The sequence below is a fragment of the Carettochelys insculpta genome, chromosome 8, assembly GCF_033958435.1.
Source record: "Carettochelys insculpta isolate YL-2023 chromosome 8, ASM3395843v1, whole genome shotgun sequence".
Classification (NCBI taxonomy): domain Eukaryota; kingdom Metazoa; phylum Chordata; order Testudines; family Carettochelyidae; genus Carettochelys; species Carettochelys insculpta.
The window spans coordinates 67,017,480-67,030,118 of record NC_134144.1 but is presented as its reverse complement, the minus strand read 5'-3'; the positions used below and the strand labels follow the sequence as shown (position 1 = coordinate 67,030,118).

General features: G+C 41.5%; 1 protein-coding gene across 20 annotated transcripts in view; it reads right to left on the bottom strand.

The window, feature by feature from the left end:
• The window catches only part of CLASP1 (cytoplasmic linker associated protein 1), a 247,601-nt gene that overhangs the window by 25,133 nt on the left and 209,829 nt on the right, over nt 1-12,639 (bottom strand). For 15 of the 20 annotated variants that reach the window (XM_075001118.1, XM_075001117.1, XM_075001123.1 and 12 more), the window contains 3 exons: nt 6,805-6,952; nt 4,211-4,457; nt 2,812-3,005 (listed from right to left, as the gene is read on the bottom strand). In XM_075001118.1, coding sequence (XP_074857219.1) covers nt 2,812-3,005; nt 4,211-4,457; nt 6,805-6,952 — 589 coding nt within the window. The remainder of the gene's footprint in view (nt 1-2,811; nt 3,006-4,210; nt 4,458-6,804; nt 6,953-12,639) is intronic. The other 5 variants (XM_075001119.1, XM_075001124.1, XM_075001127.1 and 2 more) reach the window with 1 other exon arrangement.

Sequence of the window (12,639 nt, the reverse complement as noted above, 5' to 3'; positions counted from 1 at the left end):
TGCCCAGATGCTTTGTATATTGGACAGACTTCTAACTCCCTTAGACAAAGGGTCAACGGGCACAAAACAGACATCAAAACACTCCAGATCCACAAACCAGTTAGTCAACACTTTAATGGAATGAGGCATTCTGTCAATGACCTCAAGGTATGTGTGTTAATGAAGAGACATTATCGCTCCGTTTTAGAAAGAGAAGTGGAAGAACTGACATTTATATTCAAATTCGGAACATTAACACATGGTTTAAATCATGATGGAAACTTTCTGAGTCACTATAGGGGCTCGTCCGCATACTTGACTCAATCTAATTCTTGATCTTCCCCCCCACCCCTCCACTCTCTGATTTGCTCACCTTGATTATCTTTTTCTGATTTGTCCTCCTTGCTTACTGTTTTTGGTTCTCTAGCCATGTCTACACGTGTCAGCTACTTCGAAGTAGCCACGCCAACTTTGAAATAGCGCCCGTCACGTCTACATGTGGCAAGCGCTATTTCGAAGTTGAAATCGACATAAGGCGGCGAGACGTCAAAGTCGCTATCCTCATGAGGAGATGGGAATAGCTCCCTACTTCGACGTTGAACGTCGAAGTAGGGCACGTGTAGCCGATCCGCGTCCCGCAACATCGAAATAGCGGGGTCTGCCATGGCGGCCATCAGCTGAGGGGTTGAGAGACGCTCTCTCCAGCCCCTGTGGGGCTCTATGGTCACCGTGTGCAGCAGCCCTTAGCCCAGGGCTTTTGGCTGCTGCTGCTGCAGCTGGGGATCCATGCTGCATGCACAGGGTCTGCAACCAGTTGTCAGCTCTGTGGATCTTGTGCTGTTTAGTGCAAGTGTGTCTGGGAGGGGCCCTTTAAGGGAGCAGCTTGCTGTTGAGTCCACCCTGTGACCCTGTCTGCAGCTGTTCCTGGCACCCTTATTTCGATGTGAGCCGCTTTGGTGTGTAGATGCTCCCCTGCAGCGCCTACTTCAATGTAGTGCTGCCCAACGTCGACGTTGAACGTCGACGGCACCAGCCCTGGAGGATGTGTAGACATTATTCAGCGAAATAGCTTATTTCGATGTCGCTACATCGAAATAAGCTATTTTGATGTAGCATTCACGTGTAGACGTAGCTTCTGTCTTAAATATTGAGTCTGTTCTGGTCCGGCTATGGTCTGAAGAAGTGGGTCTGTCCCACGAAAGCTCACCTAATAAACTATTTTGCTAGTCTTTGAAGTGCTACTTGACTGCTTTTTGTTTTGATTCTGATTCTTTGTTATTCATGTCTAGCACTCACATGCTAACACAGCTTGTTTCCCTCAGCTTATACATTGATCAGAGGATACTGTGATCTGATGACAAGAACTGAAACTCAGCTGATGACATTTAAATTACAACTAAATTTGAACATCTTTAATCTGGCAACTCTGGGAAACGGGCTATGTCAGATTATGTTCACCATAAAGAAGGGTAAACAAAATTTATTACTAAAGCTTTTGTATGTACAAATCATTATAGAGTATTGTACATGCATAACATGTCATACAATAAATCCTTAATGCACTGTACTTCAACTGTTATTTTGGTTTTATCATCATCGATAGGTAATGAAGCAGGAAATCACTGATTGCTCTGCCATTTCTCATGTTTACAAGTTAAATTTGCGCTAGACAGTACAGTACATAGATGTACATATTCAGGTTGAACCTCTCTAGTCTGGCACCCCCAGGACCTGACCAGTACCGAAAGACAGAATTTGCTGGACCACAGGAGGTCAATATTTTCTAACACATTACCAACACTTCCACTGCTTAATGGACTCCTAGAAGACATATAGGGGTAAATTACAGCTAAATAACAGTCCAGAACACTGAGCGCCAGGACTGGTGCTGTAAACAAACTTTAAGGGACAACAGGAGACTTGTCCTCACCCATGATAAGGGATTGCCCGGCTAACTAAAATCATGCCAGATTATGGATGTTGGTGGATGAGACTGTGCCAAATTAAAGAGATTCAACCTGTACTATTTACTTTGCTGTACTGTATGTAAGCTGATTTTTATTATCATTATGCTGCTCCTGCCTTGGGAGGGTCTGTTCCCAGGCCACAGACATCCACCTTAAGAAAGCTCAAGTGTATTGTCAAAATGTAAAACACCTATTCTGTTTCAAAAATTTCATTTTGCATATGGGAAACAGGTAAAAAGGACTTCAAGTGTTTTATTACTGAAAAAAGAAGCATACAGTGGTACTGGACCAGGCTACAAAACACTCAGAATCCTGTGACCCTCTGTGTGCGTGCGTGCGTGCGTGCGTAATTATTTGAAAATATCATTGGGGTCACTTAGCTGACTGTGACACTAATTTGTGGGCATAATTAGGAACTGAAGTCATTTGAGAGAGGAAAATTTGGCCCATAAATTGTCTTTGTCAAGCATCATCTACTAAAACTTTTGTAGTAGTTCTACATCTGTATTCCCAGTCTTTTATGCCATTGTGGACTGTTTAATGCTTAGGCCATTTTTCCCTATTAAAACACTATTGGTTCTAATTCCTATTATTTTTGGTTGCTACACGCACAGTACTCTGGGAATAAATATCAAACATTTGAAAGCAACTCAAAACCCACCAGTGAAATGAATGACCATGAAAGGATTGTCAACACCTTTTTCTAATGCATGAAGACTGGGCAGACAGCACTACTGGCAAGGAGGCGATGAGGCATCAGATACAGATAGTATGTACAAGGGATGTAACTGGGCCAGCCATGGACAAACTGTCATCTAAGAATAAATGATGTACAAGAGAATTAAATGTAACACCAGTGTCTTACATCTTTGTCGCCAAGTGTTTCTAGAAGCAAGAGCAAAATGGTTTTGAAATGTTCCTCCCAAACTCCTAGGTTATCTTCTCGAGTGATCTTCAGAAGCTCAAACAGGGCTCCTTTCCGTTCTTCCACCCTCTCATTGTGGTTGGACAGTTCTTTCAGAAGATCAGCCACCAAATCAGAATGATCAATGGATACTTCTAGGACAAATGAGAACAGGTCAACTTCACTGGGGGAAAAAAAGCAGCTGCCATCAATAATTACTGGCCTGGTACCAAATAAAACCTGGTGACTCTTTCAGGCCATTGTGCTTTTGTGAGATGCAATCTGCATCAAGACGACCAATGAGGACATAGGACTTGGACCTAGTCTGAAATTTGACCCAGGTTCACGGATCTCTAAAAAGCTTTTGGTGAACCTCAGGAAAATGTGGGTATCCAGTTTTAATAACTGATTCAATAAGATTAAGGTGGCCACATTCTGAGTTTGTCTGAAGGGGGAAATTCACCCATCACAACTTTGCAATTTTTACATGATGTTTCAATGATTGTCAATGCATACATATTTGGTGCAATGCCTCTACAATGAAGGAAACATTCTTGCCTTGCAAGGTGATGTACTACAGGCCCTGACAGTGCTTTCAACATGTATGACAGGATGTCCCAAACAAAACTTGGTCCAGGCCAGAAACACACATGATAACCTACATTTGAAGCAAAGCCCCAAAAGATTGGTTGGAAACAGACTCTGGCCAGGACCATGCAAATTCTAGGATCTATTTTGGGTCTGTTCTAACTTATGCCTGGCTGCCCACGCTGTTAATGTGCAACTTGGAAAGGGTGACAGGAAGTGAAGAAGGAATAGAGGGCATGAGTGAAACTACTGCTCGTAATTTTTCATTTCAGGATTTTTTGAATACAAAGCATTACTTCCAGATAACATTATACATTTTCTGGATGCTAATTACACTCTATTGATACCCATTGGCAATCTAAAATATTTTTCTAAAAATATATGATGAATAGATATATACATATACAAAACTCACTCCCAATATTAGTAATTCCTATGTACACAATTGTAAGATTTCCCTCGCAACAACTCAGGAGTTTAATTCTTCTTGCAATTAAGTCAATAGCAAAACTGGCATTAACTTTAATGCCAGGAAGACCAGCACTGGAAGAGGTTATGAATAAAACAATACCTCTCAAACCAAATACAAACAAAATCACAATATTGCTTAACAAACACTCATGTTGGGCTATGTAGTCACTTTACCCAAGTAAAACACGACATGTATTTAAATAAATAAGTCAGTTCCAGAGCTGTGTGTCATGAAAGTTTAACTATAAAATACAGAACAAAATGAACTGCCTGAACATTTATAATACAACTTTATACCAACCATCCCGGAGCTGATCCATATCATCATCAAACACAGCCTCTTTCAAAGCAGTCTTGTCATAGGTGTTGATTGTATCCGAATAAGGATAGGGGTTGTACTCTCGGGCTCTGGGTCCTGAAAAGGCGCGTGGAGGCTGAGTATTAAGTAGAGAGGTTTTGTTATCTAGAGCCATTCTTCCTCCTTCCATGACATCACTGCTTCCACGTATATCACTGGCAGGCGCAGCTATTCCACCATCTCGAGACACCTGACGGGATCAGACAGAATAGGTATGGAATCATAGAATCTCGAGAATGGAAAGAACCTCAACAGGTCAAGTCCAGTCCCCTGAACTCAGGGCAGGATCAAGCACCATCTAGGTCATCCCTGCCTTGTACTTGTCTAACCTGATCTTAAAAGTCTCCAGTGATGACTGAGATTCCAAAACCTTCCTAAGTAATTTACTCCAATGCTTAACCAACCTCATGGTTAGGAAGTTTTCCCGTAATGTCTAGCCTAAACCTCTCTTGCTGCAATTTAAGCCCACTGCTTCTTGTCTTACCCTCAGAGGTTAAGGAGAATATTTTTTTTCCTTCCTCCTTGTAACAACCTTTTGGGTTCTTGAAAACTGTTATGTCCCAGTTTAGTCTTCTTTCTTCCAGACTAAACAAACCCAATTCTTTCAATCTTCCCTCAGGTGTCATGTTTTCTAGACCTTTAATCATTTTGTTGCCCTCCTCTGGATTTTCTCCAATTTTTCCACATCTTTCCTGAAATGTAGCACCACACAATATTCCAAATAAGGCATAATCACGGCAGAATTACTTCTCATTTCTTACTTACAACAATCCTGCTAATACATCTCCAAATGATGATTCTTGGAATGCTTATGGTCCTCTACGACCCCTACATCCCTTCCTGCAATATTCTTTCCTAGAAGCATTTAAAAACCATTAATGGTCCCAGTTTTGCCCTCCTTAAGCATGATGACTAACTCCTTTTGTCACAAGTAGGTCCACTGATTCCAGGAGACCACATGCAGTGCAAGATACTATTCCACAATTTGTATAATAATGTACCACAGAACCTTCATATAAATTAGCTACACATTGGGGGGAAAATAAATCATACATTTTGAAGATTTGTATCTTACTTTTTCTGTTATAAACCTTACTACTTGTTTCATGTTGAGAAATCTTAAGGCAAGAAATTAAGTAGCATTTATTTCTTACTGGCTACGTCTACACGTGCCCCAAACTTCGAAATGGCCACGCAAATGGCCATTTCAAAGTTTACTAATGAAGCGCTGAAATGCATATTCAGCGCTTCATTAGCATGCGGGCGGCCACGGCACTTCGAAATTGATGCGCCTCGCTGCTGCGCAGCTCGTCCCGACGGGGCTCCTTTTCAAAAGGACCCCGCCTACTTCGAAGTCCCCTTATTCCCATCAGCTCATGGGGGTAAGGGGACTTCGAAGTAAGCGGGGTCCTTTCGAAAAGGAGCCCCATGGGGACGAGACGCGTGGTGGCGAGGCGCGTCAATTTTGAAGTGCCGCGGCTGCCCGCATGCTAATGAAGCGCTGAATATGCATTTCAGCGCTTCATTAGTAAACTTCGAAATGGCCATTAGAGTGGCCATTTCGAAGTTTGGGGCACTTGTAGACACAGCCACTAAATCCAAACTCCAACTGAAGTTTAACATGAGAAAGGCTACGTTTACACTTACCGGGAATGTCTACGGTTGCTATGCAATTTTAGGTATGCCAATTTTGTACCTGAAATTTATTTTGCAGCCGTCGAGATTGGTCCCTGTCCTCATTGCAGAATGTCAATGGGAGCACTTCTCCCGATGACAGTTCTTAATCCTTGCGACTCAGAAGAAGTTCCTGGTTCAACATTGATCCTGGAACGTGCCGTTTTGCTCATGCACAAAAGGGTGCTCTGGAATATTGAACCTAAGTGTTTGATCTTCCGTGGCTACTGTAGACCTAGCCTAAAAGTCTATATAGCATTTGGCCCCATGATTTTAGGGCTGGGTAATTATCTGTAGAAACATCTCTCTGGCAAAGAAAATGAAGGAAACAATTCCAAATTATGACCAATGAGCTTAAAATACTAGCCAGAAAACCGAAGTGTTGCAAACGGTGTTTCAGAATCTCATTAGGGCTACGCCTACACTAGCCCCAAACTTCGAAATGGCCACGCAAATGGCCATTTCAAAGTTTACTAATGAAGCACTGAAATGCATATTCAGCGCTTCATTAGCATGCGGGTGGCCGCGGGACTTCGAAAGTGACGCACCTCGCCGCCGCGCAGCTCGTCCCGACAGGGCTCCTTTTCGAAAGGACCCCGCCAACTTCAAAGTCCCCCTATTCCCATAAGCTCATGGGGGTAAGGGGACTTTGAAATTGATGCAGTGCCCCGCTGCGCGTCTCGTCCCCAGGGGGCTCCTTTTCGAAAGGACCCCGCTTACTTCGAAGTGCCGCGGCCACCCACATGCTAATGAAGTGCTGAATATGCATTTCAGCGCTTCATTAGTAAACTTTGAAATGGCCCTTTGCGTGGCCATTTCGAAGTTTGGGGCTAGCGTAGACACAGCTTAAATGAGCTACTTACATCAGAGTCCTTCTTTCCATCACGCTTGATTGGTTCATTCAGATCCTCTTGACTACGGAAACTGAACTTTTCAATTGCCTCCGTGACTCCACGAAGAGAGCTGTAGATTTCGTCAGAATTTAGGTTCTCTGTGTCGTACTCCAGCATGCTGAAGGTCAAACGCATATTGTTAGACATCACATATCAAAGAAAGAGTCAACTTTTGACCTTGACTAACACTGCCAACTCGTAACGGGATGAGTTGGAGCTCCACTTCTAACAGTGACTTGTATCACCATGTGAACAGAACCTAGGCAGATTTGGAGCCTAATTCTCTTTTCACACAGATGTAATTAATGACCAGTTCCACTGAGTCAAGGGAGTTACAGTGGTGTATGTAAGAGAAGAATTATGTGAACTATTCATTAGATTCCACAGAAAGTGCCCTAGTTTTCATAGTCAGATACGTAACCCCTCAAAAAGGAATAATCTCATTATTAAGTTAAAAAAAAAAGAATGAGAATTCAAAGAGTTGCAGCATTTGCTGATTTAATGATTATATAAATGAAACTTCTATTTTTACTGTATGTTAAATGTGCCATACATATGCTAGCTCCATGGAGTCAAATTTGCAAGAGAGGCTTAACGGGAGAGGAATGATTACATGCTCTTAGTTGACTTTGTTTTATTTAAATTCCTACAGCAAGAAAAACACTTTCATGATGGTCCATTAGTGGCTATTTATTACTAGTGAAGATGATGCTGGGAAAACTGACCTCTCTAACTCACACTAGACTTTTGATCCCACCACCAGATCACTAGAAATCCTTCACTCATGGCTTCACTCTGGACTTCCCTTAAGAACTCTATGAAATGGTATCCTCTGGAGTTTCATACGAAAAATGACTATTACAGAAGGGCAGAACATACAAAAGGTATAGAAAAAACTAGAAAGATTAGTTCCTGTCTGCTCCAAAAATTATGGAGTTATGTACATGACTCTGTTCTGTCCAAGGGAGGAGAAGCTGAGTTTTTAGCAATATCTAAACCAGCGCCTAAAAATGTGTTTCTTGGAGATGTGTAGCCTTTTTTTTTTTTTTTTTTTTTTTTTTTTTAAAAAAAAGAGAAAACTAATGGCTCAGAAACCAAGAAGCAAAAAGACCAAAAGATTTAGAGATGTGCACCATCAACTCTCTGGACAATAAATGGCAGGTGTGGATTCATTGTCTGAATGGGTGGGTTTCAGTTGGTGGACAACTTGGAAGAGAATGTGATGGCTTGCAGGAAAGTGCCCAGAATGAAATATCTACATTATCCTGTCACAAAACAAAGAAATTCCTTGCAGGGCAGAAGAATCAGGAAATGGGAAGCTTCTTTTGACTTGTGAACATGCAGGCCTCTTCCTACAGAATAAGGGACAACATTATCTAGAACTTCACCTTCTTTCTGGAAGAGAATCAAGAACTTCAGAAGGATATTTAGGCATCTTAATTCCTCTGGAAGTCAGAATATTAAAATAGATATAATCCCTGGCTCTTTGTCATTACATTCACTCAAACAACAGCACAAGCATGAGCACTAATACAGAATGTATGCTGTATGTTTTGGCAAAGAAACCAAATGACCGATCGCTAAAAAAACAAATGTCTCTGAGGCAAGGTATGTCTGAAAGAAAAAAGGAAATACTTTAACAGGCTGGGACCTGGGTACAAAACCTGCTTATGAGCCTTGAAGAATAATAAAATTGCAAACCGTTCAGACTAGCAAAAAGATGGAGAGTGCTTAAGGCTATTCTAAAGTGCAAGGTATAGCTATACTCTGCGCATATGGAAACTGATGACCTTTTTGGGTTCCTGATGGACATCAGACAGGAGTCAGACAAGTCTTCATTTATATCAACTTTAAAACATTATATTGTTCTCAATAATTCTTCAGTCAATGACAGCAAGTGTTGCAAATAGCTAAATGAAAAAATAGCAAATATTCCATAAAGTGCACATCAGCATTTTTATACTTATTTTGCAAACAGCTAAACAGACAGGGAGTTGTTAAGTGATTTGTCCATGGTCACATAATAAAAACCAAGCAGAATCAAGAATAGAATTCTAATAACCCTGCCCACTCCCCACTATTCTTATTCTTATTATTTTCCAAAGGCAATACTCATCTGACAAATACCGAGTCAAATTTTGCCCTCACATTTGCATACATTCAACATGTACCTGAAGGTAGAATTTAAATCTAAAGCAATAAAAATGTATTCTGCGGCTGAACCAACTCCCAAAGGATTGACCAAAGTAAAGAGTTTGTGATGCCAAAGCAACGAAGCAAGATCTGAACAAAGAGAAAAGTTTCTGTGTGAGGGACAGTGCTTGGGAGTGTTCTTTGTGGCACACACTTTCAGGTTCATGAAATGTGAAAACTTCAGTGGATTTTAAATTCACATGCCATCTGCCTATTTTCATATTTCAACAGTGATTCTATGAAACAGACCCCAAAATGGAAGTGGAGTTTTGCATTTTAAGTGAGAGAATAAGCTATATGTGAACAAACACATCTATCCATTTGGCAGGAAACGTGTTTGTTTACTGTATAGTTAATATGATGGAAAAAAAATAGATGTCAGATGGATCTACACCTACCTTCCAAAAACAGACGGCCAACCACCACAGAAACAATAATGACCCATGCAGAAAACTGGAAGAGTCACATGATGAACAAGAAGAGATGAGTAGAGATAAGCAGCTTTTAGGGATGTCACAACATTATTTTCCACCTGGCACTGTATCAAACACACTATGGCAATTTACCAATTTCCTTTTCCTGTCCAGTGTTTGGAATGTATTTTATTTTCTTAAAACTGTGGTTTTTAATTGGCGACAATTAAAAACCTGGGTAATCACAGTTTAGCATCCTTACGCAGCACCCTGTAATTTTGCCTGCTTGCAATTCCTCCTTTCGCTTTCAGGCTTATACCTTAATTTTATCAACTTGTCACAATGGGCATATCCTACTCTTCAGAAATCAGAGAGGATTCATAAAAATTTCACCTGCAAGCTCAATAACTTGGCTGATAACTCCTGAAAATAATTGTTTTTGGACTGTTTTTAGCTCAGCTAGAACTGCATAAAATGTGCATAAAATGAATGTCTCCTAATGCTGCTCTGACAGCATCAATCAATACTTTCCATTGTGAAACGTCTTGCTTAGGGGAAAAACTACACACAAGTCCTTTCTAAGCCAACTTCTGTTAAAGTGCGGAGAAAGCAGTCAATGGGAGTTTTGTCTGCAGGAATTAAATTAAACCCAAATAAATCCAACAATCTAATTTAGAGACATGCATGAAGAATAACGTGTGGATTCAAAGTGCCCTGAAATTTGCATCTGTAATTCTGGGTTACCCACTCCACCGGAAGAGGCCAGAAAGGGACAAAACAGGGGCAAAAGCTGATCCTAAACAGAGGTTAAGTAGTTGCTGAAAATCTTACGTGACAATGACAATCCACAGTCACACGGGTTACTCTCCGATTCTTGTGGGCAGGCAAGTACCGCAATATTGTATGTGCATGCTTCATCTTCACAGTGCTTTACAGGCATTAACAACACACAACAGCCCTGTGATATTCCTGCTCACATTTGCACAGGCCAGTTTGTGTGCATATTTCAGGTGAGTTTGAAGACTTAGCCTGTAATGTCACAAGACTGTGTATGGTGTGTTACACTCAGAACAGACGAAAATGGAGAATTACTGAGTTCTGCAATGGAATTCAAACTGTCTGAAACACAAGAGGAGAATGAACTTTCTGGGAAGTCTATCTCAGACTTTTCTCAATGCTTTGATTTTCTGTGTAAAGAATGAATGACAAATGCTATCTGCAGTGTATGTAAGTTAATACACTATGATTTCTGGCAGACAAGAAAACAGTTAGTTTATTCACACAGTTTCATATACCACCAAAAGCCTGGAGTTTATTCTCCTTTGAATGAAATAGGTACAGGAAAATCTCCAGAAACATCCAGTCCCGTTTTGAGAAAATTTCATCAGGTGAAAGGCAAATAATATTGTGACACCTCAGACAAGTTGGTTTAACAGGTAGCTTGTTACCTGGGCGAGTAAGAGCGTCTGAAAGTCTTGTGGGAAGGAGCAGTGGGGATGGAGTTAGGCTGAGAAAGGGGAGGGGGGTGCTTCGACAGCCCATCTGCACTCCAACCCCAGAAACGACTGCAGTGATTAGAGAAGGGGAAGGTAGGGAAAGAGAGAAAAAAGAGGGAAAAAAGGGAGAAAAAAATAAACTATCATCTGAGCGGCTTAAGTGTTCTCATGCTTCCTTGGACAGAGAGAGAGAGAGAGAGAGAGAGAGAGAGAGAGAGAGGCCATGTCTCCACTAGCCCAAAACTTCGAAATGGCCAAGCAAATGGCCATTTCAAAGTTTACTAATGAAGCGCTGAAATACATATTCAGTGCCTCATTAGCATGCGGGCAGCCGCTGCACTTTGAAATTGACGCGGCTCGTCCAGACAGGGCTCCTTTTCGAAAGGACCCCGCCTACTTCGAAGTCCCCTTATTCCTATGAGCAGATGGGAGTAAGGGTACTTTGAAGTAGGTGGGGTCCTTTCGTAAAGGAGCCCCGTCAGGATGAGCCGCGCGGTGGCGAGCTGCGTCAATTTCGAAGTGCCGCAGCCGCCTGCATGCTAATGAGGCGCTGAATATGTATTTCAGCGCTTCATTAGTAAACTTTGAAATGGCGCTTTACATGGCCATTTCAAAGTTTTGGGCTAGTGTAGACGTAGCCAGACAGAGAGAAAGAAAGAAAGAAAGAGAAATTTAACAGAAACAAAATGAGACAAGAATACTCCATCAATCTCCTTCAGACCATTGCTTTGGCTGTTAGTGTTGGTTTAGATATTTATTGTTATTAATATAATTTACACTGGCCAGCCCCCACCTGTTGCATTCAATATATTTCACACAATGGATGTAACTTTTAAAATCCAGTTCCTCAAACACTGTAAGTGAACTACATTTGGTACATGTGCCTGGATTCAACCTTTGAGCAGATGTTTTGGGACAATGGATTTCACCCGGAAAAATGCTGGGGGAAGAAAACCTGATAAAGGGGTTTGACCCTACTCAGAGTCCCGCAAAAGTAATGTGTAGATTGTAGTATCAGGTTCTGGTTGCAGGTGTACAGTAACACCCTACAGTCTATACTCTGGCAAAATTTCCATTGACATCACAGGGTGTTTAGTTTAAGATCTTCAGTAACTGGTCCTCTGGCAGTTCTTGAGCTATTCCACTTGTTTCATAAGCAAGCAAAATGGAACACAACATCTTGGCCAGGATTTCAAAGTTGACCCCAGATCAGCAGTAACTGAAATGACTTTTTGAGCTTTCTTGGTTTGGTATATGCCACGCAAGTTTGTGGCCACTATCCAGATACCAGAAGAAAATTCTGAAATGAATTATCATAATTGTCATCCTGTCTGACAACCTCAGCACAGATATAGTGGAGCAAATTAGCCATGGAGACTCAACTGTCCTCTGACCCACAGAGGGATCCCTCCCACTGATAGTTAAGATGAAGCTCCAAAACTGCACAGGAGAAGCTCACAATCAATCGGAAGGCTTTTTAGGCTGAAGAGTCAATCCGACAGTGAACTGGTGGTACCTTTAAGGAACCCATTGGAGGAAGGGCAACCTTTGGGTTAAGATCTACTATCCTCTCTTTTTGGGGGTAAACCAGCTCCAGGTTGACCATTGCCCCATAAACAGAAAGACTAGAACAGTGAGCTGCTGGGTGTGGGAGAAACAAGAAGTTCATCTGCATGAGTTTTTGAGATATCACCTTTATAGTG